This window comes from Globicephala melas, chromosome 17 (assembly GCF_963455315.2).
Source record: "Globicephala melas chromosome 17, mGloMel1.2, whole genome shotgun sequence".
NCBI classification, from domain to species: Eukaryota; Metazoa; Chordata; class Mammalia; order Artiodactyla; family Delphinidae; genus Globicephala; species Globicephala melas.
In genome coordinates this window covers 12,707,162-12,735,000 of record NC_083330.1, presented here as the reverse complement: position 1 = coordinate 12,735,000, position 27,839 = coordinate 12,707,162, and the positions used below count along the sequence as shown (strand labels likewise).

The 27,839-nt window shown below is 39.3% G+C and overlaps 1 protein-coding gene and 1 pseudogene across 1 annotated transcript in view; both read left to right on the top strand.

Annotated features, from left to right (window-relative positions):
• Positions 1-14,516, top strand: part of CPA6 (carboxypeptidase A6) — a 260,841-nt gene extending 246,325 nt beyond the window's left edge. Inside the window, exons 9-11 of the mRNA XM_030859604.2 lie at positions 6,984-7,186; positions 11,020-11,104; positions 14,329-14,516. Coding sequence (XP_030715464.1) covers positions 6,984-7,186; positions 11,020-11,104; positions 14,329-14,516 — 476 coding nt within the window. The remainder of the gene's footprint in view (positions 1-6,983; positions 7,187-11,019; positions 11,105-14,328) is intronic.
• An 11,331-nt stretch (positions 14,517-25,847) lies between these two features.
• On the top strand, positions 25,848-26,465 carry LOC115855060 (macrophage immunometabolism regulator-like; annotated as a pseudogene).
• Positions 26,466-27,839: the final 1,374 nt, after the last annotated feature.

Below are 27,839 nucleotides of genomic sequence, written 5' to 3'. Positions count from 1 at the left end.
TGGGTCACAAATCAAGCCTTGGTAAATTTAAGAAAATTGAAATCATATCAAGTATCTTTTTAGACCACAATGCTATCAGACTAGATACCAACTACAGGAAAAAAATCTGTAAAAAATACAAACACATGGAGGCTAGACAATACACTACTAAATAACCAAGAGATCACTGAAAAAATCAAAGAGGAAATCAAAAAATGCCTAGAAACAAATGACAATGAAAACACGACCACACAAACCCTATGGGATGCAGCAAAAGCAGTTCTAAGAGGGAAGTTTATAGCGATACAATCCTACCTCAAGAAACAATAAACATTTCAAATAAACAACCTAACCTTACACCTAAAGCAATTAGAGAAAGAAGAACAAAAACCCCCCAAAGTTAGCAGAAGGAAAGAAACCATAAAGATCAGATCAGAAATAAATGAAAAAGAAATGAAGGAAACAACAGCAAAGTTCAATAAAACTAAAAGTTGGTTATTTGAGAAGATAAACAAAATTGATGAACCATTAGCCAGACTCATCAAGAAAAAAAAAGGGAGAAGACTCAAGTCAACAGAATTAGAAATGAAAAAGGAGAAGCAACAACTGACCCTATAGAAATACAAAAGATCATAAGAGATTACTACAAGCAACCATATGCCAATAAAATGGACAACCTGGAAGAAAAGGACAAATTCTTAGAAAAGCACAACCTTCTGAGACTGAACCAGGAAGAAATAGAAAATATAAACAGACCAATCACAAGCAGTGAAACTGAGACTGTGATTAAAAATCTTCCAACAAACAAAAGCCCAGAACCAGATGGCTTCAGAGGCGAATTCTATGAAACATTTGGAGAAGAGCTAACACCTATCCTTCTCAAACTCTTCCAAAATATAGCAGAGGGAAGAACACTCCCAAATTCATTCTATGAGGCCACCATCACCCTGATACCAAAACCAAAGATGTCACAAAAAGGAAAACTACAGGCCAATATCACTGATGAACATAGATGCAAAAATCCTCAACAAAATAGTAGCAAACAGACTCCAATAGCACATTAAAAGGATCACACAGGTCTTCCCTGGTGGCACAGTGGTTGAGAGTCCACCTGCTGATGCAGGGGACACGGGTTCATGCCCCGGTCTGGGAAGATCCCACATGCTGCAGAGCGACTGGGCCCGTGAGCCATGGCCGCTGAGCCTGCACATCCAGAGCCTGTGCTCCACAACAGAAGAGGCCACAACAGTGAGAGGCCCACGTACCACAAAAAAAAAAAAAGGATCATACACCATGATCAAGTGGGTTTATCCCAGGAATGCAAGAATTCCTCAATATATGCAAATCAATCAACGTGATAAACCATATTAATAAACTGAATGAGAAAAACCGTATGTTCATTTCAATAGACGCCGAAAAAGCTTTTGGCAAAATTCAACACCCATTTACGATAAAAACCCTCCAGAAAGTAGGCATAGAGGAAACTTACCTCAACATAATAAAGGCCATATATGAGAAACCCACAGCCAACATCGTTCTCAATGGTGAAAAACTGAAACCATTTCCACTAAGGTCAGGAACAAGACAAGGTTGTCCACTCTCATCACTATTGTTCAACATAGTTTTGGAAGCTTTAGCCATAGCAATCAGAGAAGAAAAAGAAAAACAAATCAGAAAAGAAGAAGTAAAGCTGTCACTGTTTGCAGAGGACATGATACTATACATAGAGAATCCTAAAGAAGCTACCAGAAAACTACTAGAGTTATTCAATGAATTTGGTGAAGTAGCAGGATACAAAATTAGTGCACAGAAATCTCTTGCATTCCTATACACTAACGATGAAAAATCTGAAAGAGAAATTAAGGAAACACTCCCATTTACCACTGCAACAAAAAGAATAAAATACCTAGGAATAAACCTACCTAAGGAGGCAAAAGACCTGTATGCAGAAAACAATAAGACACTGATGAAAGAAATTAAAGATGATACAAACGGACAGAGAGATATACCATGTTCTTGGATTGGAAGAATCAACATTGTGAAAATGACTCTACTACCCAAAGCAATCTACAGATTCAATGCAATCCCTATCAAACTACCAATGGCATCTTTCACAGAACTAGAACAAAAAATTTCACAATTTGTATGGAAACACAAAAGACCCTGAATAGCAAAAGCAATCTTGAGAAAGAAAAATGGAACTGGAGGAATCAGGCTTCCAGATTTCAGACTATACTACAAACCTACTATAATCAAAACAGTTTGGTACTGGCACAAAAACAGAAATATAGATCAATGGAACAGGATAGAAAACCCAGAGATAAACCCACGCACATGTGGTCACCTTATTTTTGATAAAGGAGGCAAGAATATACAGTGGAGAAAAGACAGCCTCTTCAATAAGTGGTGCTGGGAAAACTGGACAGCTACATGTAAAAGAATGAAATTAGAACACTCCCTAACACCATACACAAAAATAAACTCAAAATGGATTAAAGACCTAAATGTAAGGCCAGATACTATAAAACTCTTAGAGGAAAATATAGGCTGAACACTCTATGACATAAATCATAGCAAGATCCTTTTTGACCCACCTCCTAGAGAAATGGAAATAAAAACAAAAGTAAACAAATGGGACCTAGTGAAACTTAAAAGCTTTTTCACAGCAAAGGAAACCATAAACAAGATGAAAAGGCAACCCTCAGAATGGGAGAAAATATTTGCAAATGAAGCAACTGACAAAAGATTAATCTCCAAAATATACAAGCAGCTCATGCAGCTCAATATCAAAAAAACAAACAACCCAATCTAAAAATGGGCAGAAGACCTAAATACACATTTCTCCAAAGAAGATATACAGATTGCCAACAAACACATGAAAGGATACTCAACATCACTAATCATCAGAGAAATGCAAATCAAAACTACAATGAGGCATCACCTCACACCGCTCAGAATTGCCATCATGAAAAAATCTACGAACAATAAATGCTGGAGAGGGTGTGCAGAAAAGGGAACCCTCTTGCACTGTTGGTGGGAATGTAAATTGATATAGGAACAGTATGGTGGGTCCTTAAAAAACTAAAAATAGCACTACCATATGACCCAGCAATCCCACTACTGGGCATATACCCTGAGAAAACCATAATTCAAAAAGAGTCATGTAACACAATGTTCATTGCAGCTCTATTTACAATAGCCAGGACACGGAAGCAACCTAAGTGTCCATCAATAGATGAATGGATAAAGAAGATGTGGCACATATATACAATGGAATATTACTCAACCATAAAAAGAAATGAAATTGAGTTATTTGCAGTGAGGTGGATGGACCTAGAATCTGTCGTACAGAGTGAAATAATTCAGAAAGAGAAAAACAAATACTGTATGTTAACACACATATATGGAATCTAAAAAAAAAAAGGTTCTTAAGAACCTAGGGACAGGACAGGAATAAAGATGCAGACGTAGAGAATGGACTTGAGGACAGGGGGAGTGGGAAAGGTAAGCTGGGATGAAGTGAGAGAGTGGCATGGACATATATACACTACCAAATGTAAAACAGCTAGCTAGTGGGAAGCAGCCACATAGCACAGGGAGATCAGCTCGGTGCTTTGTGACCACCTAGAGGGGTGGGATAGGGAGGGTGTGAGGGAGATGCAAGAGAGAGGAGATATGGGGATATATGTATATTTATAGCTGATTCACTTTGTTATACAGCAGAAACTAACACACCATTGTAAAGCAATTATACTCCAATAAAGATGTTTAAAAAAATAATAATAGCAACAATAAACAAGGCATACTAAAGAAAAAATGATAAAGTATTAATGAAGAACATAAAACGCCATCTGAGCAAATGGAATGGTGTAACATGTCCTTGGATTGGGTGACACAGTGTAATAATATCCTCCCCAAATCAGTATTAAGTTTAATGCAATTCCATTTAGAATCTCAACAGGGTTTTTCATTTGTTTTCTGTTTTGGGGAATTGATAAGACGATCATAAACTTTATACAGAAAAGTAAATAGACCCTAAAAACCAATAAAACTGGAAGAAGAATACTAGTAAGGGGAACTTGTCTGATATCGAGCATACCTTAATGCTGCTATAGATTGATAGGGTGACAGTATAGAAATAGACAAATAGACCAGCAGAACAGAGAATCCAGGAATAGATCTACAAATGCAGTTGACTCTAATATATGACCAAGGTGGTGTTTCAATTCAGTGGGAAAATGATAGAATATTTAATAAATGATGCTGGTAGAATTGGCTATCACTATAGAAAAACTGAAGGTATAACTAGGTTACATAGGTACAGAAATAAATCCAAAAAAAAAATCCAGAAGGATTAAAGACTTAGATGAAAAAGAACAAAATAAAATGATAACATTCTTAGAAGAAAACCTATAAATAAGCTCTAATCCTTTAGAATAGGGGAAACTTTCTTCACCAAGAGAGGAAACCCAAAGGCATTGAAAAAGACATAGTAATTACATAAAATTTAAAATGTCTAAAATGGTAAAAGTTATAGTAAACAATTCAATAGAAAAATTATAAATATGAGAATAAAATGCAATGCAGATGACAAACATCTATACAAAGCTCTTTTATACATGGGTAAGAAAAAAGATAAACAGCCCAAGAGAGAATAACATGAGCTAAGGACATGATTAAGCAATTCAGAGAGGAGTCCAATCCAGTGAACCTACGAATCAATGCTCAAACATACTTGTAGTAGGAAGGCAAATTAAATTTTGCCAGCAAACTGGCAAAAATCAAAAGGTGATACACTTTCAGGGTATTGTTGGCAGGTATTGAGGAGAAATGGTACTCTTCTACATTACTTGGGGGAGTGTAAACAGTAACAAACTTAGTAAACAATTTGGCAAAACTTATGAGAATTAAAAATAAAATCCTTTTAAAACCTTTACATTTTGTATGATGTGAAATTTAAAACCTCTAAGTGAAAAAAAATTGAAAAAATAACCAATGAAAATATGCCACAATAACTATGACATCTTTCACTCTCACATTTCAATAAGAGTTCAGCTAGGTATAAAAGTCTAGACTCATTTCCTTTTTTCAAAAGTACTTTGGAAATATTACTCTAGTGTTGTTATTTAAAACGTCAGATGTGAATCTAATTCTCATTCCTTTATAGATGGCCTGCTTCTTTCTCTCTGGAATCGGTTCGTTCCTAAATTTCACTTTACTGTGTCAAAGTGTTGCTATTTTCCCTTTTCTCTCTCGTGTTGGTACCCATTCAATCTTTCTTTAATCGTGGCACAATGTCAGTTAGCAGTTCTTCAAATATTTAATTTCTCTTTTAGAACCCTTATTAATCAGATGTTGACAATTATTCTATTTTTCATACCCTTTAATTTTTTTTTCTCTTTTTTCCCATTCTTTGTCTCTTCTAATGCCTTCTGGAAACATTTCAAAACCCACTCCATCTCATTAATTCACTCATCCACTGTATTCACTCAACCCATGAATTAAGTTTTTTATTTCCATTATATCTCATTGGTTCTTTTTTATAACCTCTTGTCCCTGTTGAATGTTTCCAGTGCCCTCCTATATGCCCTTGAGAATATTTATTAGGATTATTGTGAGTTCTGTTTCTCTGGCTCATTACTTCTGCTCCCGCTGGAATTAGCTGCTCTATTTGTTATCTCTCCTTTCCAGTGCTTTACATCAATGTTCCTCAAATGTGTCTTTTTCCTATTCCTTCAGGAGTATCAGCTACAGTTTTTATATTAAGTTCTGAGTTCTATCCATATCCCACTTGCTTTTGAGGCATCTCCAGAATTAGACTCAAAGGACGAAAACCACAATTGCTGCAAGTTCCCCCATCTACACTCTCCTATGGCATAAATGAGATTTAACATACTCAAGAATTAGCCTGATCTTAGTTGTCTTTCCATTTTCAGAAGTATTAGACTATGTCACAGACTCACCAAACATTTTCCATGTGTTTATGGAAAGAGTTACAGTGTTCCAGGGGTATGGGAGAGATCGTAAGGACTCAGATTGGCAAGTAACTGAAAAATGTCATTATTTCCAAAATTTCTTGGAACTTAATACTGTGATTGTTAGAGTGAATCTTATTTTCCTTCCTCCCCTTCATAGACCTGTATACATTTTTAATTTGAAAATTATTAAAATTTAGTTCTGAGGACTTAACGGAACTGACCCCTAAGATAACTGGAGAGGCCTCGGGTCTCACAAAGCCAGTTTGTATATAGCTGATCTAAAAATATAATAGAAATTGGTATAGCATGTTCGGTGGAATTATTTCAGTCTTGCCTCCCTGTTCTTGATATATCAGTATTTGTATCTTACCAGACATCTGTACAGAGGTCTAGCCTTTTCTTCGGATCTGACATTCATTTATTCAACAAATATTTGTTGAACACTTGCCATACTTGTTCTAGTTGTCAGGTGCCCAGCAGCAAAAACACAGCCCCTGACTTCTCAGAGCATTAGAATCTAACAAAGAATCCAGATTGAATGTAGGCTCTGTTAGAGCAAGGATTTCTTCCTATGTTGTCTTCCACTGTATCCCAGGCACCCAGATTAGTGTAAATATTGGTTGCATGTTAAATGAGTAAATTTTGACACTAATTACAAGTGTGTTGAGTGTTATGGTGGGAAAGTGCAAGTCTCATGGAGTGTATAAACAGGAGGCCTTTCCTGCTCTGGGGGGATCACGTAGAATTAGTCCTCCAACTGATAGAGCCCTCCCCTTTAGAGTGGTTTATGCAGGCTTAAACAAGCAGCACCTAGTTCCTATTCGGGCTGCCCTCCCATTATGCATGGAGGCCTGAACTGTCTTGGATTTTTCAGTATTGATTTCTTTAAATGAGAAGTTAGAGGAACTGCTTAATAATACCGTGTGTTTACAGAAATAAACGAAAAATCAGTTTAACAATGCCGATTTGTGTTTCTTGCTTCTTGCCTGCCCACCCCTTCACCCCATTTTCTTTTCTAATTTGCAGATGAAGGAGCTTCCATGCACCCTTGTGATGATACGTACTGCGGACCTTTCCCAGAATCTGAGCCGGAAGTGAAAGCTGTAGCGAACTTCCTCCGAAAACACAAGAAGCACATAAGGGCTTACCTCTCTTTTCACGCATATGCTCAGATGTTGCTGTATCCCTATTCTTACAAATACGCAACAATCCCCAATTTTAGCTGTGTGGTAAGTACTTGAAGCTGGATATGTGTGTCAGGCTTCCTCCTTTTCTAATGCTAAGATGGTTCTATGTGGTAATGATAATAGCAAACACATTGTGTTTGTTCTAATTAGCATTTCATATATATATAATCTCACTTATTTTTCATAATCTATTCAGTAACAACTATTATCCACATTTTACAGATGAGGAAACTGAAACTTAAAGATGTTAAGTCATTATACTAAGAGCACAGAGCTACTAAGTGTCATGGCCAGGAGTCACCCCAAATCTAGCTCCAGCATTGCTGCTTTTAACCACTGTGCACGCTGCTTCTCCAATGCAATCATTTCAAACATATTTACATTCTTACCACAGGTTATTTGGAAAATGTCAGGATGGAGGTGATTAGATTACAGCTTCGGTCACATATGCAGGGCTGTAATTAACTTTATTGAGTAAACAACTGTGCGTAAATTATGGTCTGACTCATTAATTAAAAGCAAGTTTTAATTTATAAACGCTATTTGCTTAATGCTACTAAGTCTCTGGGCCTGCATCTGACAAATTAGTGCTAAGAATGAACAGCCTTTCAGGCATGAGATTACCTGAAAGTGAAAGAGCAGAGTTCCTTCCTCACCTCATCTCAGAAACCCAACAAGCTATCCACGATAGGGACTAATTCCTCAGTAAAGTGAGTCTGCTTCAGAGCCTATATCATCTGAAGGCCTATGAAGTTCAAGACCAGGCCAAACTAATACATAGAGTTAGAAGCAAGGAAGAGGGAGGGAGGAGTGATGGGACGGCGCACAGGCGGGCTTTGGGGCTGCTGTTGGTTTTCTATTCCTTGGCTGGATGCTGGTTCTGGATGACTGCATGCAACTTGTGATCATTCATTGAACTATAAACTTAAAATCTGTATACTCTTCTGTATGTATTTTAGGCTTGAATTTAAAAGCTTTTATAAAAAAGAAGCATCCTCTCTCTCCCTATACCTCAGACTCCAAATCCTGCACCAGTTGCTTGGGGTTGCAGGAATTCCTGATCTCGATGGGCAGGACCTGGGAAGAATTTGGAACGTGAGGTCGGAAGGTGGCCTGGGGTTAGGCTTGCGTTCTGTCCAAAAGAGGAACTTTGTTCTTAGCATTTCATGCAAGAATTCTGAGCAAATTCTCTCTCTTGAGAAATACTGTAAAGGTGGGAGTGATATTTGATAGTGCTATTCTTCAGCTCCTCGGTGGGTCAAATAGGCTTCTCATTCTTGGGTGTTATTGACCTGGCAACCTAACCACCTTGTACCCAAAATGTTTCTATACGCGAATGTTCAGCCTTTTCTAAATTGGACACAGCGTCTGTTTGTATCCTCACAACAGATTATATAGAATGTGTAATATATTAAAACTACCACATGAGGGCTTCCCTGGTGGCGCAGTGGTTGAGAGTCCGCCTGCCGATGCAGGGGACGCGGGTTCGTGCCCCGGTCCGGGAGGATCCCACATGCCGCTGAGCGGCTGGGCCCGTGAGCCATGGCTGCTGAGCCTGCGCGTCCGGAGCCTGTGCTCCACAACGGGAGAGGCCACAGCGGTGGGAGGCCCGCATACCGCAAAAAAAACAAAACAAAACAAAAACTACCACATGAGAATATTCTCCATATTTTGAATTTATCTTCCCATCAGGAGTTATTTTCCTTGTGTCTTGGATTGGAGGATGTGGTATAAAGAGTGGATCAGTGGTTCACAACCAATGATGAATTTCCCTCCCAAGGGACACTGACAGTGTTGGAGACATTTTTTGATGGCCACAACAGGGGTGGGGGATGTTATTGGCATCTAGTGGGTAGAGGCCAAGGATGCTGTGAAACATCCTACATTGCACAGGACAGCCTTCCACAGCAAAGAATGATTTAGTCCAAACTGTCAGTGGTGACCCCATTGAGAAATCCTGTTAGCGGGTTGCAGATAAGCTAAATCGTTAAAACTAAGATTACAGTTCTCAGATAATAGATGTCTCTGAATGTTAACCAGTAGCCATTTAAGTTCTGTTCAACTTGTTCAAAAACATTCCATCAATATGTAGGAGTCTGTGTTTCTGCTAAGATATTTCGGTCACTAAGTTGCTTTAAATATAAAAATATTTAAATAAAATATATACTCCTTACTTAGCTGAGGTCCAATAAGGGAGACCTGGGTCCTTCTGGTTGAATGGAAAAAAGAAGGAATGGACAAAAGGAAGAATCACTTAAACTCTTTTAAATAGGTACCATCCTGGAAAATATTCTTAGAAAATTTTATGAAGCTTCTACTCTTCGAGGAAGGATCATGTCTCAACCTCTTATCAACGTGCACCTGCACGTCAGTGGCAGAAGTCCAGTGAGCCCAAAAGGCTAAAACTATGCATACATTTTGCAAAAATAGGCAGAGTGGTTATCTTTCTTTTTCCTCGGTAGATTATTTTTCTTGGGTTTAGTCATCTGAAATAATGAGGAACAAAGGTCTCCTCACCAGCAGAATGCAGTAATCTTCTAAATGTAGAAATTTCTGCCCTTGCCATGGAATATCACTGAGGCCATTGGAGAAGATGTTAAAAATCTTAGCACATTCTCCATTAAGAGACCTCATTATGGTGTTTACATTCCTTTCTTGTCGGCTCCTGCAAGGAGAATGTCGTCATCAGTGAGATCAATTAATGAATGTCTGCCAGGTTCTGGAGCCTGGTTCCTGAATAGCCACTCAGTGTGGCATTTGCTGCCAATGCGGCTTTCTGCTTCCCTGAGGTGAGTGAGGACAGCAGGCTGAAGCCAGGTCCAGCACACAGTACCACGTTGCCCGGAGTGCTTCAACTGATGGATTAAATTATTCACAGGCACCTGGAAATGGGAGAGTTGTATACTGGTTTCAACACACTTCTTTTCCTCTCACTGGTCATACAATACTTCTCTAACTTCTTGCTGGAACTAGTGCTTTTATACCATTTGGAAATGTTTTCAAGGGTAGTCCGTATCATTCTCGTTCATCTTAGAATATTCACCGTTTAGTATTTTGAAGGTGTTTATTTTTCCTGCTTTTTGGCATTGCTAGGAAGTTCCACCTCAGAATTTCTACATCTTAGCCGCACCTGGCTGAGCTCTGCCACAAGCCTGTGTAACCTCAGAAGTCACGAAGCAGTCTCAAAGTGTTTCCATTCCCACAAGGGATAAACACACAGAGCAAGAGGAGTCGTTCTTACTGAATTAAAGCGTTTCTGAACTGATCCAAATGGGTTTTAAATACCTTGAACCGGGCCACCACTTAAAGATGTATGCACTCAAAGATCAATGAGATTAATGGGATACTGTTGCAGATCTCTGCTTATTCAACATTCATGCAAGAAACAGTGATTAAGTGTCTGTTATATACAGGCACGTTGCTAAATACTATATGTGTAGCTATGAGCAAAACTGACTTGGGCCCTGCCAAGCATTTTGTAATTTATAGAAATGGGTGTCTCTGAACTAAAGTGAAGAGAACAGAACACTAAATCAGCCTCAGAAGATGTATTTATCCCAACATAGCCACTCCTTGCTGTGTAACCCCAGCCTGACCACTGAACCTCGCTGGGCCTTCCTTTTCTCATCTGTATATGGAAATATTACTGATCACTGGCTCATTGTGAGAATTAATCAAGGGAAATAATGTATTCTAAAACATATTGCAAAATGCAGCATGTGACAAAGAGTAGCAATATTATTATTAAATATAGCTATCCACCAATGTGCCCAGTGTTCTCCAAATTGATGACCGATAATGCTCAACGTGTCAGTGTTTCTAAAGGTTTCAATGCAATGATATAAGTGATAAGATTTCTCCATTTAACCTCACAGGAATCTGCAGCTCATAAAGCTGTGAAGGCACTTCAGTCGGTGTACGGCATACAGTATCGATACGGGCCTGCTTCCAGCACACTGTGTAAGTTTCCTATGGATGCTGTGTCAGAATCATCTCTCGAACCAATAACCTGTGTAATGACCTCCCTCAAAAAAACCCAGAAAATGTGTTCCCCCCTAAAGTGAAATTTTTGACTACCAAATTAGCCAAGGAAGATGGAGGGAGTTTATATCTGATTAGTTTTACCCTGCTTGACAGAAATCACTGTACCAATTGAAAAAATCCTAAGCAGAGAATATTCTAAGCATGTAGTAAAGACTACAAGGTTGAATGGCGATCTTATGACAGTGCAAAGTACCAAAACGGGCTCCTTAAGCAGTTGTAACTGCTGCAAAGGTAGAAATGGGCCTTGAGAAGATAATGTAATGTTTGAGCCCTTGAAGGAGCTTCCTTTTTATCCCTTCCTTCTACCATTCTTGTTATGAAATTCTGTTTCTTACATAACACCTTCAACTGAATTTCCCCTTGAAAGGTAATTAAAATATTTCTTATTTCATATGAAATAAAGAGCAACCAGGTATATGGAAAGAACTTGGACAAAGAACCAGGAGAAATGGATCCTAGTCTTAATTCTGCCACTAGTTAGATGTAATCCTGACAAAGATATTAGTCCTGGGCTTCAGTTTCCATAACTGTTAAATGAGGAATTGGACTAGATCATTTCTCATGGCCTTTCAAACTCTAAAATTCATTGACTGTATGACTTGAAAAATCTAGTGAGAAATCATATATTTCCGAATGTCTAGCGGCGTTCCGGGAGCTTGCCGTGATCGTATGGTGGTTAGTACTCTGTGAATCTCTACGCATGCATATGAAGGTATATACACACATTACATATGTATGTATACATAGTGACATCTGATTATACTTTTTAGTGAGGTAGCAAACTTCTCCTTGATTTCTTTAATTTACCCATCATTATATTCCTAACCACTCACTTTCTTCAGCCTTCAGCAGAAATGCTTGGTTTGTTAATTAACACTGTTTATCATATAAGCTTATCCTAGTAATGGTAATGTCTTAAGTATCAGAGGTCTTTTCTGAAGTTCATGATCATTGGTCTAATGCTGACCTTTTTACAACTGTTTTTTAATAGAGCCACCTTGAAAGGGGAAATGTAGTATTTTTAAAAATCACATTACCAGTTAATGCCAACAGAATATAAATTAAAAACCTAAAAACATTAAGTTTTTAAAATTTTACTCTCAGTCCACCTTTTCAGCTTGGTATCAAGGCACAGTCATAGTATTATATTTACCAAGAACAACCTGTTACCATAGAAATGAGGCTGTCATATCACTATGATGTAAGTGTTGGCAAATATTGTCTTTGACTTTGGCTACTATGACTACTATTTGCAGTTCCAGTGAATCTAACTCAGAGCGACAATGAAACCACAGCCTACCTTCCGTCTCCAACTGAAGCAAAAGGGGGGCCTGGGAAACAGCAGTCATTTAATTGCCATCGTCACATAATTCTATCTCTAACTGGCAAGAATAGCATTAAAAAGTGGTATCTTTGAGTGGGAAATTTTTTAAATAATAAAATGGTGTTATGTCAGGCTGGATAATATATATTTCAGGGAGAAAAGTATAGAAAGAGTCTTCTATGAAAATCCATTCATTTATTAATTAATTATTAAAAGCATGTTAGGCTAAAAACTGCATACTAGGCACTTTGGGGTGAAAAGATGCCCAACAATAACATCTAATATATCCTGAGCACATTATTCAATTTTTGCAACAACCCTATGCAGTAAGTATTATGATCCCTTTTCCAAAGGGGAGACTGAGGCACAGAGAGTCACGGCAGGTGCTGGGATCAGATATAGCCCAAGCCCTAAAGCACCTGCACTTTCAACTCTGTGCTGAAAAGCTGCAGCATGTAAGGTCATAGGAGCCAGAACGCGAGAGTTACCAGAATGGATTGTCAGCTAAGTTAAATGCTGCTGAGAGGTTGACCATGAGGTCTGAGGGGAAAGAAAAACAAAAAAAGGAGATTAGGCCTGCTGTCATTGGTGACCTTCAAGAACAAAGGTTTCACAGCCTGGTAGAGGCAAGAACCAGACTGAAAGTGGTTGAGGATACAGAAGCAACATACATAGGTTCTCTTTTGAGTTCTAAACCAAAAGGAAGAAGAAAAAGAAGATGGTATATAATAGGATCATGAGAAGGAAGTGCTACAGGAAAGCAGTGCTTGGACATTTCGGTGTCCAAAATGCAAGATGCAAGGTGGGGTTGGGGGGAGGTTTACTAAGGAAACAGGGTCCTAGAGAAGACAACAAAAAATGGGATCAAACCACACCAGGTGTAAAAGACGAGCAGCATTTCTTCCTGAGCTCGAAGGAGAAAAGTCAGGATTGCAATGTAAGCAGAGGAGGTGATGGGCTAACTACCCACGATGAGTATGGAGAGAGTGGTAAAGTGAGGGGCAGGACCAGAAGAGAATGAGAAAGGTTCATGTAAGCGAAGGTCTAGAAAAAGGAGCCCAGAGCACCACTGGTAATGGAGAAGCACCACAGAGATTAGCACGAATTTCCAACAAACACTTTCTCCACCTACCTTGTGAGGGAGAAGACAGAGAAACTGGACTAGGGATTGAGAATTAGCAAAACAAAAGCTGAAAAGGACTAGACAAAGGGTCTGGTGAGAAATTCAGTGGAGTAATTAACCATGCCCAGCTAGAGAGTTCAATGAAATTATAAGAAGCCCAGGGGAAGTCTGGAAACTGTAATAAGTAAAGGCAAAGAACAAGTTCATCAGGAGTGAAAAAATAGGGCGAGAAGAAGAGAAGAGGTTTTCTGGGATCAGAATTTCAATATTCTAGACCTTAGAAAAGGAGAAGAACTGAGTGAGAAGAAAAAAAGTCCACAGTGTGATTATGTTTATTGGTGAATAAACTGAAGGTGGAGAGAAATGATATTGGAGTTGCAGCTAAGAAATTGAGGTCGTCATACTAGAAAAGCATTACTACTTAGACTAGCTCCTCAAAGAACAAAGTTTCCATAACTGGCAGAGGCAAGAACCAGACTGAAGGTGGCTGGGATGATTTATGATGATAGCAGGTATGATTTGTAAGTTCCATGAGCTTGAAGCTCAGGAACTCAGCTTAAACTGCTCTTGTTGAAAGGGTATTTCATTGGAAGGATTTAGTATGGCTTAGTAAGCAAGTACTAGATATACATTTTGAAAATTATTCAGACTCTTTAGTGAAGCTGACTTTTTTTTTTTTTTTTTAACTTTTAGATGTGAGCTCTGGTAGCTCAATGGATTGGGCCTACAAAAATGGAATACCCTACACATTTGCTTTTGAACTACGTGACACTGGGCATTTTGGCTTTTTACTCCCAGAGATGCTCATCAAACCCACCTGTACAGAAACCATGCTGGCTGTGAAGAATATCACAATGCACCTACTAAGGAAGTGTCCCTGAGATGCCCCAAGAGGCAAGTCAACCTCCAGAGAGAGCTGGTTCTGCACAAGAGCTGCTTGGCAGTGGGTGCAAATTGTTTTTAAAGAGAAGGGCGATTACTGAGAGGGAACTTATCTGGGGACTTGAAAAGGACCTTCTCATGCAATTCAACTCTCTGTGGCAATAAAAAAATGGTGGAAAAAAAATTAGAGTATAACCTAGTTTGTTGTAAGAGAAGGCATCCATTTTCTGCCCCTTTCGAGTCTTATTTGATTAAGCAGGGAGGGGAGATTTTCTAGTTCTTTGGCCTCAAGAAATGTACAAATTGAGGATTCCACTTCAATAAATCTCATGTTCTCAATTAAGATCTAGGCTACTGGGGATTCCTTGGTGGTGCAGTGGTTAAGAATCCGCCTGCCAATGCAGGGGACACGGGTTTGAGCCCTGGTCAGGGAAGATCCCACATGCCGCAGAGCAACTAAGCCCGTGCGCCACAACTACTGAGCCTGCGCTCTAGAGCCCGCGAAGCCACCGCAATGAGAAGCCCGCGCACCGCAACAAAGAGTAGCCCCCGCTGCCGCACCTAGCAGCAACAAAGACCCAACACAGCCAAAAATAAATAAAATATTTTTTAATTTTATAAAAAGATCTAGGCTACTAATGGTGTTTACTCGCTTGGTTTCCATGTAAAATGAAGATTTTTGGAATGGCAAGAACTATATTTCTTAATATAATAAATATACAACTTAATAAGACCTCAGATTTTTCACATCATCCCCTGGCATTAGTGCACCAAACACCTATAAAAATGTAGCATGGAAGAGCACTTCTATTTATACTTTGAGAACGCCACTTAAAAAAAAAAAAAGAGGAAGAGCCACACAGTGTTAAGAGCTTTATACTTATTAACAATCTCACCAATTCCTGAAATACTATGAGGTGGATACTATTATCATCCCCGTTTTTCAGATGAAGAAACTGAGGTTTAAAAAGGTGATATAGACTCCCATTTCCAGGAATATGACAGGATGAGTAACTGGACTGCTAGAAATAACTAAAATTTCAGGACAAAACATAACTTTTTAAAGTCATCTTTAAAACATCGGACAACGAAGTAAGGAAATCCCAGGCCAGGCACTGAGTGAAGGCAGGGTCCTAGAAAGGTAAGAGATACTCTGTTATCCCAAGAGCATCTGTCAAATCAGCTAAGTGCAGACCGATTTTCACAGCATTTTGGAGAATAGGCATGGGAACAAAGCCCAACACTAAGTAGTCCAAGGTGGGAAGTCTAACAGAAGGTTCTCCTCCTCCCAGAATTCTGGGATTCCAAAGTGCTAATCCTTCAGCGTCAGGGCAAACTGCAAATAAACCCCCATACCTCCAAAGGACCACAAGGAAAACTGACCATTTCAGATTTTGGCAAGAGTAGAGAGGGGAGAAATTGCCACTGAGAATTTGGAACCACAAGTCAGCCCTCACCCAGGTTTGTGGCACAAATTCAGATTACCTAGATGGTCTGATAAACCTCTAGCCAAGAATTTAATTCTGATTAATCCCAGGTTGGTTATACCATCTAAGTATTTGGTAGAAGCAAATTCTCTCAGAGGATTTATCTGACCAAAACACTTCATGAACACCAGGATAAAGAGATGAGCCTAAAAAGTTCCAGAAAGAAAAAGAAACGATCACAAGGAAACGAGGACCAGAGTAGCGTGAAACTTCTCAACAGCACCACTGAAGCTTGAAGATGATGGAGAAATGCCTTTAGAGGGCTGAGGAAAAATTCTGTCCTAAAAATCAATACCCAGCAAACCATCAATGAAATGTTAGGATAGAATATAGACATTTTCATAAAACTGAGGTCCTAGATATTTACCTTTCTCTGGAAACTCCTGAAGGATATGCTCTACCAAAATGAGGGTGTAAACTAAGAGAAAGCTGTAGAACCCCAGGAAACAGAAAATTCAACATAGGAGAAAGGAATGAAAAAAATCTCAAGATACAGAATCTGAAAAAGAATAGATATATAACTAAATCACTTTGCTGTACGCTTGAAACACAACACTAAATTAATGATACCTCAGTTTAAAAATAAATAAAATTATAATTTACCTCTCCATTAAAAAAAACTCAAGATAATGGTGAAGGAAAAAGTCCCACTAACAGCATATGCCAGGTTTAGAGAACAACTAACTTGAAATAGGAGGAAGACAACTAAAGGCTTTAGATGAAGTTCTCCGAAATAAATATGAAACAGAACACTTAAACACACTCAAGGCAATTTACTTATATCAAAAATTTAAGGATGAGTTAGTAATAAAAGCATAGAAACCAAACAAACCAAAAAGAATAAAAATAAAAAAAGGCAATTGTTAAGTCTGGTGAAAACAATGAGTTATACAAGAGAAGAAATATAGCCTACTATGTGACTTACCTATAAATAATATGTATATAGTTAAAATGTCAGCCCTAAATACTGATTTAACCAAAAACTGTGATGTACATATGAGAAGGATAGAAAGAAGTAAATGTATGTGAGAGGAGGGGGGTATAGAGTTATATCCTCATCTGCCATAATAAGTCAATAAACATCTAAAACCAAAAAAAAAAAAGCAGTATCTGTATGTTATTTCAAAATAAGAAAGTAAGTACTAGAAGACTAATTTTAATGATTAAGAATTACTGGCTAATGAGAGGGACCCGGGAGTGAGGAAGGATGGAGCAGGGGACTGCTGCTTTTAATATAAGCCTAGTCATATTATTTGACTGTTTTTTAATTATGAAAAATATCATGGAGTATATTCCTTTTAAAAAACTCCCAACTACTCACCACCCAATCTTTTTGATGTTTATAAAATGTACATTGTTTCAATTAAAAAATCAAAATTAAATTTAAAAGATTAAATAAGATTATCTGTGGAATGCATAAAATAGAACCTATAGTAGACAACCAGGAAATATTAGTTTTGTCTGCGTTTTACAAATCTAATTTATCTTATAGTCCCAGTTATGTATTTGCAGGAATGGATCTCATGGAAGTTTGAGGCTTAGTCCTGCTAAGGGATACTACACCTGGGAATTTAAACTTCAATTCATCCCATCTGGCAGTAAATGCTCAAAAATGATCTGGGTTTGGGGGTTGTTTTATACTACTTATTTCTACCCACAGAACAGGTGAAGGCCAAAGTGTCCAGAAACAACCAGGAGGGCCAGAGACTTACGAAGACCACCAAGAATGGGAAGAGGCCGCTCCTCAAAAGACCTGGCAAAGATGCACACAATCAGCTAGAGTCATCTGGCGGCCTTCATGGACCCCTGAGGAAACTTCTCCCTTGACTGGGAGTGTGCTGTGTGGCCCCTGCTCTGTTAGCTGTCTGTGTCCAGATCCTTTGCTCCTGTCTATTGATGCCTTTCCAAACATCATCACTCCTGTAGCAATCAAACAGAGTCAGCTCTTGAATATTCAGGGAGAAAAAAAGAATTTACAGATAATCCCCAAAATTCATTTTTCATTGTATTTTAAATTTCTACCTATTCTATACCCTCTGCAATAAGATCTGTTAGCAAGTTAATATCAAGAACGTAAATTTTATTATTTATCCCTGCCCTTCACATAGCATAGGTGCTAAAGGTAATTTTTCAAGTGAAAACAAGGGCAACAGAAAATATAGACTCTGAATGATCCACAAACTAGATGGGTATATATTTTATTATCCACAGAGATTCAAGATGAAATTTTGCCTTGATGAACCTCATGTAAATTCTTTTCAGTGCTTATTCTCACATTTCAGTAACACTATATTTTACAGCTCGAGTTCTATAAGTGGGTATTTTAATATTTATAGGCTGTTTTCATTCTTAATCTCTTTAAGCTACAAAACATACTGTTGGGTGATTTATGTTCAAGGCACTCTACTAGGTGCTGTGTATGAGGAGGTGCTGGAGACAAAATGTGTTAGATTTATGTCTATACTTGCTTAGGAATGTAAAAGTTAACTTCAAACTAAAAACGGCACCTGCATTTTTAAAAATAGTTTGACGAGATACATCCCTCATCCCTCACTTTTATTAACAGTAATTTTGTAAATTCTGGCTCTGCTGAGTTGTAGCTCTCAGCTTGGCTTTAGTGAGTGTTTTCATTTCCAAGTTCTGCCGAAACAGAGCATCACAAATTGGGTGGCTTAAAATGACAGAAATCTGTTGTCTCACAGTTCTAAGAGGATAGCAGTCCCAAATCAAGGTGTCAGCAGGGCCATGCTCCCTCTGAAACCTGAAGGAGAATCCTTCCTTGCCTCTTCTTAGTTTCTGGTTGGTTGCTAGAAATCATCAGTGTTCCTTGGTTTACAGCTACTTAACTTCAAACTCGGCCTTCCTCTCACATGGCCTTCTCCCTGTATGTGTCTGTGTCGTCACATGGTGGTCTTCTTATAAGGCCACCAGTCATATTGGATTGGGGACCCACCCTACTTCAGTATGACCTCAACTGGTTCCATCTGCAGTGACCCTAGTTCCATTAATAAGGTTGCATTCCGAAGTACTGGGGGAGTTAGAACTTCAACATATCTTTTGGGGGAGGGGAGGCAAAACTCACCCCAGAACAGTGAATAAATATCCTGAGATACTGTTGTTAATGAGTCTGTTTACAGAGCCAAAAAGCGGTGAATCTTGGGAGTTCCCTGGTGGCCTAGTGGTTAGGATTCCGGGCTTTCACTGCTGCGGCCCAGGTTCAATCCCTGGTAAGGGAACTGGGTGATGCCGCCAAAGAATTAAAAAAAAAAAAAAAGTGGTGAATCTTGCTTGAGTTTAATCTTTTGTTCTCAAGGCTGTCAGGGAATAGATGCAAATAAAACATATTTTTTAAGTTCTAACGCTCCCAATGAGATTGTTTTTAATAGACTATTAATGGAAATAGAATGATCCACTATTTATAGTTTACTTTTTTAAATACTAAAATTATAATTCAAATGATGATTTACTTTTCTTAACATGGGAAATTTGTTCATTTTAGGTAGAGCTGTATATCACCTTAGTTCCCGATAATGATTTAGGGCTGCTGCATCATAAAATGTATTTACAACTAAGTTATACTAGATCAAATCTAATTGATTAAATCAGAATTCTGTGCAACGTTAATTAAAGTATGCTGTAGATTAAGCAAAGTAATTACCTGAGCGACTGCATTTAATGGAATATTTTTATGAATCAGAATCCTGCATAATAAACCTGAAAACAGCTACACTGAATACCTAATATATTTCACAAAACAAACTGCAATGAGAACTGCTAAGACATTTGAACAATGCACATGAAAATAAAGGCAACTTGAAGTTCTTCTAAAGCAGACTCTTAGTTCTTCATTTCCAATGTGCCACCAATCCCCCCACCATGTTTTTGCAGTTATGACTTTTAGGACTACCTCCTCTTTCCCCAGTGGATGCCCTATGGGAGTTTCTGCCCTGGGCATCCATGCTTGTTCTAACAGCCCAGGCTTGGGGAGAGAAGCATATCAAATAACTCAAGATGTTATAGCGTATAAACTCTGGAGTACTATTCACCTTATAATTTATGAGTTCACCTAAGAGGATAGCTTCCCACAAAACACTGAAACAGTGTTCTAAGTTTTAAACTGACCCAAGAGTAAATGCTTCTCCAGTTGGCAAGAATTAAAAGGTAACAGGAACACCCAGCCCCTCCATGAAAATGAGCCAGCAATTCAGTGTACATGCTCTGGAGGAAATAATTTGAAACAACCAAATGACTGGTGTTAGGTTCAGTTACTGAATTTCTATTACAGCTATACTTCTGGCAGAAGTACAGATCCCTGCTATCCTAGGTAGAATTCTTCAGTAATTTAAAGATGTATTCAATATTGTAAGGGAGGCTATCTGATATCTGCTCAGCAGAAATTGTGTTGCTGGCTGTATTCAGATTCAACTGTCTATCTAAAGTAATATTGGTCTGAAATCTTGTGTAAGGTTTTCATTTGGTAGAGCAGCAGACACGAATAGACACTTTAATGGCTTTGTGCCAGGGTCAACAGAATTTCATAAAAGAATGAATATTTGAAGTAAGTGTCACTGCACCTGGCACCAACTATCATGGGAGATACCTGAGGATCCCAAAGAGGTAGCACTGAGCTAACCAGGAATGTCCAAGAATCAATCAATTTTTTGTGACAATAATAGTAACTCTGAATTACTGTTAATTAAAGAAATAATTCTGTACTGGGAACTTGAAATCAAATTAATTTTTTTTAGACTCATGAATACTAGCCTTTAGTTTTCCTTTAAAATGCTTGGGGGTCTGTTCCTTTTATCATCTTTAGCTAAGCTGCTTTTACATAGACGACTTTGAGTCACAGTCAACATTTCAACCACAGATCGTATAGCAATCTGCATATTTTTTTAACCAATTAAGTATTCCAAGTATTTTTTAAGTATCACTACTAAAAGTGTTTCTCTTATGCCTAGATCCATTCCCCTTCTTTTAAGGGCAAAAGAGAACTCTAGATTCGCCTGTCTTAATCTCATTTCTCTGCCTCCCTCCAGGGTGAGTTCTTCCTTGGTAGACCAGTTCTTGTGTTCTTAAGCTTTTGCGATGGGGAATTGGGAAGAAAGGACAGGAAAGCAGAAGTGGAGCAGAAGCCTCCTTAGACAAATGGGGACTTTCCCAGGGACTTTGAAGGCAGGAGGTACAGGGCAGCTGCACTTTGTAGGATGATGGATAGAAGAGTAAAGAAGGAATTTTAAGAATCATTGCTGAAGATTATATATGGCTTTTGGGGTATTCAAAAAGACTTTGAGGGCTTCCCTGGTGGCACAGTGGTTGGGAGCCCGCCTGCCAATGCAGGGGACACGGGTTCGTGCCCCGGTCCGGGAAGATCCCACATGCCGCGGAGCGGCTGGGCCCGTGAGCCATGGCTGCTGAGCCTGCGCGTCCGGAGCCTGTGCTCCGCAACGGGAGAGGCCACAGCAGTGAGAGGCCCGCGTACCGCAAAAAAAAAAAAAAAAAGATTTTGAAATTACTGGGCCATATTCATTTGAATATATGAATATACATTATTTGAGAATGAACCATTTGGATCCTAGTTTTATAAACATTAAACCGTACTGGCTGTTTATTATAATTTTTGTGTGGCTAGCACCTTAGAATGCCCTTGCCATGTCCAGGGAATATGAAGTCTTAAGAATCCTGTCTTCCCAAGATGGAGCCCAGAAATAAGCCCGATATCATTTACAGAATACAAGCATGTGACTTAGGCTGCCCTAATAATAATTCAGTTACATAAGATAAGCTCTCGAGATCTGTTTACCACATCATGGCTACAGTTAACAATACTGGATTATACACTTAAAAATGTGTTCAGGGTAGATCTCATATGTTCATAACAATATTTTTTTAAAAATCCATATAGGAAATTTTTTTAAAATAAAAAGCAGAAGTGAGCAACTTGCGGAAGGAGGTACCACACAGAATCCATACGGTGGCAAAAACAGCAGCCAACCAGACGAAACTAAGATACACTCACCCCTATGTTCATAGCAGCACTATTCACAAGAGCCAAGACACGGAAACAGCCTAAGTGTCCATCGACAGAGGAATGGATAAAGAAGATGTGGTATATATATATGCAATGGAATATTACTCAGCTGTAAAAAAGAATGAGATAATGCCATTTGCAGCAACATGGATGGACCTAGAGATTGTCATACCGAGTGAAGTAAGTCAGACAAAGACGAATATCATATGATATCACTCATATGTGGAATCTAAAATGTAACACAAATGAACTTATCTATGAATCAGAAACACACTCACAGACATAGAAAACAGACTTGTGGTTGCCATGGGGGAGGGAGGGTGGGGGAGGGATGGATTGGGAGTTTGGGCTTAGCAGGTGCAAACTATTATATATACAATGGATAAAAAACAAGGTCCTACTTACAGCCCAGGGAACTATATTCAATATCCTGTAATAAACCATAATGGAAAAGAATACGAAAAAGAGCATATATATATATAGGGACTTCCCTGGTGGCACAGTGGTTAAGAATCCGCCTGCCAATGCAGGGGACATGAGTTTGAGCCCCGGTCTTGGAAGATCCACGTGCCGCGGAGCCACTAAGCCCATGGGCCACAACTACTGAGCCTGCTCTCCAGAGCCCACGTGTCACAATTACTGAAGCCTGCTCACCTAGAGCCCGTACTCCACAATAAAGAGAAGCCACTGCAATGAAGAGTAGCCCCTGCTCGCCGCAACTAAAGAAGGCGCACACACAGCCACAAAGACCCAATGCCACCAAAATAAATAAATAAATAAACTTATGTTTAAAAAGTTTAGGTGGAAAATGTGTGGGATTATTAAATTAAAATTTTAAAAAAGAACATGTATATATAACTGAATCACTCTGCTGTACAGCAGAAATTAACACATTGTAAGTCAATTATACTTCAATAAATTAAAAAAAAAAAGGAGCCAAACTCATGCTGCAGAAACAGCAGTGAGGGGCAGGGGTAACAGCAGTGAAGGCTGTGGTTAAGCTCTGCAGGCCTGTTCTGCAGCCTGTAGTTGGACGTCATCCCCAGCCTCTTAGCTTCGAGCTGGTTCTCCTGTAAATATTTACATAATAAACTCCTTTCCTATTTAATCAGCCAGCACCAATTTCTGATGCCACACAAAATGTTTTGTGAAAACTCTTTTTGGGGTTACCTATGAGAAGAATGGCTCCGTTTTCCGAAGTTACTCTGCTTTTATATTTAGCCCAGGCATTATTTGCCACATAATGTTACTTGTAGATTTTGATCAGTGGCTTTTAGTTCAAAGTTAGACTGTGTTTCCAAAATATTAATGAAAATGCCACGAGTAAACCATGGAATAAGTTGTCTTCAAAATTCCAAATGTAATGGCTCTCGTAAAGAGAGGGCCCAATGAGACAAGATGTTTGGCTTTATATTTAGAAAAGAGTAAAGATTCTGATTAGCAGTCCAGGGTCTCTAAGTCATACTCCAGAGGAGTCCTCCTTTAATTTTTACCTGTACGATAGGGATAACAAGACCAGTATTACAGGTATATTGTGAAGGACCTGAGCCGCACATCATTCATACCAAGAAACATTCTCTAAATTTTACAAATATGTAAGAATATAAGCTAGGAGATGCAGGCAAATTTTTACTAGGCCAAGGGGCAAAGGAGAGGGGAGGGGTGGTGGATACTAATCTAATCAAATCTTGCAGAGATCTTCTTTGATTATGGGTAAATCATCATTAGAATTCCACCGTGATCTACTTTTATCACAATCAAGATACTGGACACCTTGTTTAAAGAAAGGAAATTCTTTTTTTCTATAGCACACTGTTGACAAAATAAGTCAACTTAGAAGAAAAATATTCCAGTAACAATCTCATCTAAAAGGAGGAGGAAATTATTTAAGTATAGGCTTTGATGGGAAGAAATCTCCCTATTTGGTACTCCTGGGGTAATAAAGATTTTATTCTTGAAAGCCTAAACTAACAAGACTAAAATAGTTCCTGGATACATTTACCATTCTGCATATACGACAAATAAGCAATGTGCCAGAGCAAATCCATGTCCAAAGGAATTGGTGTGTTTAACCCAAAGGTTTATTGAGCAACTACTCTGTGCCTCCTGACAAGGTGATTCACAAGCAAAATCATAAAGAAGGTACAAAGTTGTCATCAGTGCCTTCTCTTGGCAACTTCTCTGTCTCCTCTGGATACCCAGCTCCCTCTGCTGCCTCCCACTGCTCAGGAAATCCCACTATCACCATCACTATCCCCAGCTGAAGCACCCATCTCTGGCCTGCCTTTCCAGTTAGGTCTCAACCTCTAGATTTCTCTCCACTCCTTTTCCTAACAAGACTGACCTCTCTGGTGTGTCCTGGAAGGAAGTGCTCTTATCTGTCTTTTAGAGGGTTATTAGCTCCAGCTACCATGACAAAATACCACAGACTGGGGCTTCCCTGGTGACACAGTGGTTGAGAGCCCGCCTGCCGATGTAAGGGACACGGGTTCGTGCCCCGGTCCGGGAAGATCCCACATGCCATGGAGCAGCTGGGCCCATAAGCCATGGCCACTGAGCCTGCATGTCTGGAGCCTGTGCTCCGCAACGGGAGAGGCCACAACAGTGAGAGGCCCGCGTACCGCAAAAAAAAAAAAACAAACACAAAAACAAAACCACAGACTGGGTGACTTAAAATTCATTTTCTCACAGATCTGGAGGCTGGAAGCCCAAGATCAAGGTTCCTGGCTTGCAAACAGCTACATTGCCTTTCTTTGGTGCATGGTATGGGGTGGGGGAGAGAGACAGAGAGAGCAAGCTCTCTGGTGTCACTTTTCATAAGGACACAAATCCTATTGGATCAGGGCCACACTCTTTTGAACTTATTTAACCTTAATTGCTTCCTCAGGGGCTCCATCTCCAAATACCTCCACAGTGGGGGTTAGGGCTTCATCGTGAATTTGTAGGGAGTGGAGACATACAAATATTCAGTCCATAACAGACAGGAAACGGTTAACTCAAACACAACACATGATGAAAGGATTTCAACCCTCTGCACAGAATGCACCTTCTGGCAGGGAATAATTGCTTAATAACCATGGGAAAGAATTTCTAACAATTCAGGAGGGTAAGTACAGCCTGCACTTACCACATGCTTCCTGTGTCTACCCGACTCCACTGGGCGCAAAGCACACTCTCATCCGGTTTGCAGTTGTTTTACTGTTCCTGCTTCTTCAGCGTGGGTCATGAATATGCAGTAAACCCCTCCACTGGTGGCAGGGCATGTGGTCACACACTGCATCCCCAGACCTTCAGGCCACAGGCCATTTCTGGTCCTGAACCATGCCAGGGTTTCAAGTCCGCAAATAAAAAGGAGGACACCCTCTCCCCTGGTCTGGAAGTACACCATACAGCCATGCCTGGATTGTATTCCAAATTTTCTAAATCATTTATGCTTGTGCATACACAGCAAGACACACAAACTTCCATATTCTTGACCTCTAAGTTTTTCCTTCTATATTTACCTGCCTTTGGGGGAATTAAATTACATTATATTACCGTGTAGTAGATACAAATGGTATTTAGAAACCTTAAAGGTGGGAGAGGGTACCTGGCTGGCAGCCTCAGCCCAGATCTCTCGGCGCTGCAACCCTGCGCCTCTCCCGCCCTTGTCTCAGTCTCTGCGGCCCCAAGCACGGCGGAGGCAGCAGAGCTGTAGGCCACTGTATCTGGAGCAGAAAAATTATTATGCCTGTGTTCCCTTGGGACTCATTAGAAATTGGACAGTGACATCTTCTGGGATTTAGGCTGCTATGTGCAGACTGGTGCCTAAAATGGAAGTAGATATTAATGGAGAGTCCAGAAGTCCCCGACCAGCCTGCCCTTGCCCGTGGCTGAGGTGAGCTCCCGGGAAAGGCAGAGGCGGAGAAGCCCCACTGTTCCAGCTCTCAGTGCTCGCCGATGTGCCGGACTGTGTCAAGCTACCAGATTCTCCACGTGGACTCTATCTGACTGACTCCACGACTGGTGAGGAACTCCCGAAGTTAGCCCAGAAGTGCACCGGAGGTAAAGAGAGTAAGGGAGAAGCCGTGCCTTCCTTGCGCTCAGAACAGCTGGATGCAGGACTTGCGTATTCCTCTCATTTGTATAAAACCAGAAGTAGGTACTACCTGCAGTAGGAGATTCCAGCTGCCAATGGCAGGAGGCGAAGGCAGATGCCCAGCCCAGGAGACAAGTGCACTAAATCTTTACCTTATGAACCTTAAAAAGGCCCTCCGTGGGCCTCTGCCTCTTTGTCTTCTTAAAGGTAAGAGGGCTCACTCCAAATCCCTGGACTATCTCAATCTAGATAAAATGAACATCAAGGAGCCACTGACACAGAAGCGCTACGGTACCAGCTTCAACACTTAACCCTCAGAGGGGACCGTGTGTTTGCTAGGAATAATACGTGAGTGACTTGCAGAGAGTGTAAACCAGTTTAGGTCAGACTACGCTTGGCTTGAAAATTCCACCGTTGTACTCTGTACAGGACTGTTTACATTATAGATGGTTAAATCAACTAAGTGTTCCTGGAACATAAAAATTGGATCAAATTTTGAATACAGGAATGAAATCACAGGTACTTGAGGCAAAATCATTCTAGAGCACGCAACTGCAAGGAAAACAGAATGTTGACCATTCGTTTGCATAGCTTTTTAGCTAGGAAAAAAAGGCTTTGGTACAGTAATATCATCTTTAAAACTCTGCTACTCAAATTGGGAATCTTATCTGCTTGGTTGTTTCTGACTTGGTATGATTCATTAGAAATTTATATCTTAAGTACTCAAGTACTTCTTTAATCTCTGTATTTTACTATAAAATATATGTAGTGATTTGTTTTATGAAATTTAGAACTTGAACATTGCTAAATCGGACCACTTTTTATTTTTAAATATTAAGTTTAAATATTTTATAACTGGTTTTGCACTGAAAAAATTAACCTTTCAAACTGACAAGAGAACAATCTTTCTTCACTTGCCTCAGTAATATTATTGAGCAATGAATTTTTTGTTTCTGCATGAAAAGTTATTGATCTCTGTAAATTATTTCTTTATAGCATTATTAAAGTGTGTCTTCATAAAATTAAATTGGGGATACAAAATATTTATTTTACAACGGGTGGGGGGAAACTTTACCGGAAAATTTCCAACATGAAGTTTTCATAAGTTGAAAAAGTTTCCTTAGTGCTTATTTTCTAATTTAAAATTCATCTGGAACTTTAAAATGGAAAGGATTCTTTAAATTGTGGATTATAGGCATAACACTGTTTGCATCTGAATGTTCTGTAAGTGAATGGAACTCTAATAGAGGAATTCATGATTTCTACTCTCAAATGCTTAAACTAAGTATGAAGTGACACCATTCAGCATGGCATCGGGTCGTTTCAGTTTTACTTCTGTGCAGCACGGGCACTCACTGAAATTCCAGTTTCTAGGATTAGTGCAGGAGCCTAAAGTGCCTCTACAGTTTTAATGAGTTAATCCTGGATTACTTAACAATTTATGTCAATTGCACTGGTTTAATTTGTTGCTAAAGGAATAATGCCCTGGCTTTAGTAACAACTGCAGCTCAACTCTTCCTGAATATATTTTGGGAAAAAAAAAAGTATGTAATTTACCTTTTGTAAAAGTTTCTACTTTTTTTCTTTTTTGACTCTTGAAGGTGCAATTTATTACTGAATTGGCATTTCTGGCAGCATAGACCTCCTTTTCTTCTTTTATAAATTTATTTATTTTTGGCTGTGTTGGGTCTTAGTTGCTGCGCGTGGGCTTTCTCCAGTTGCCGCA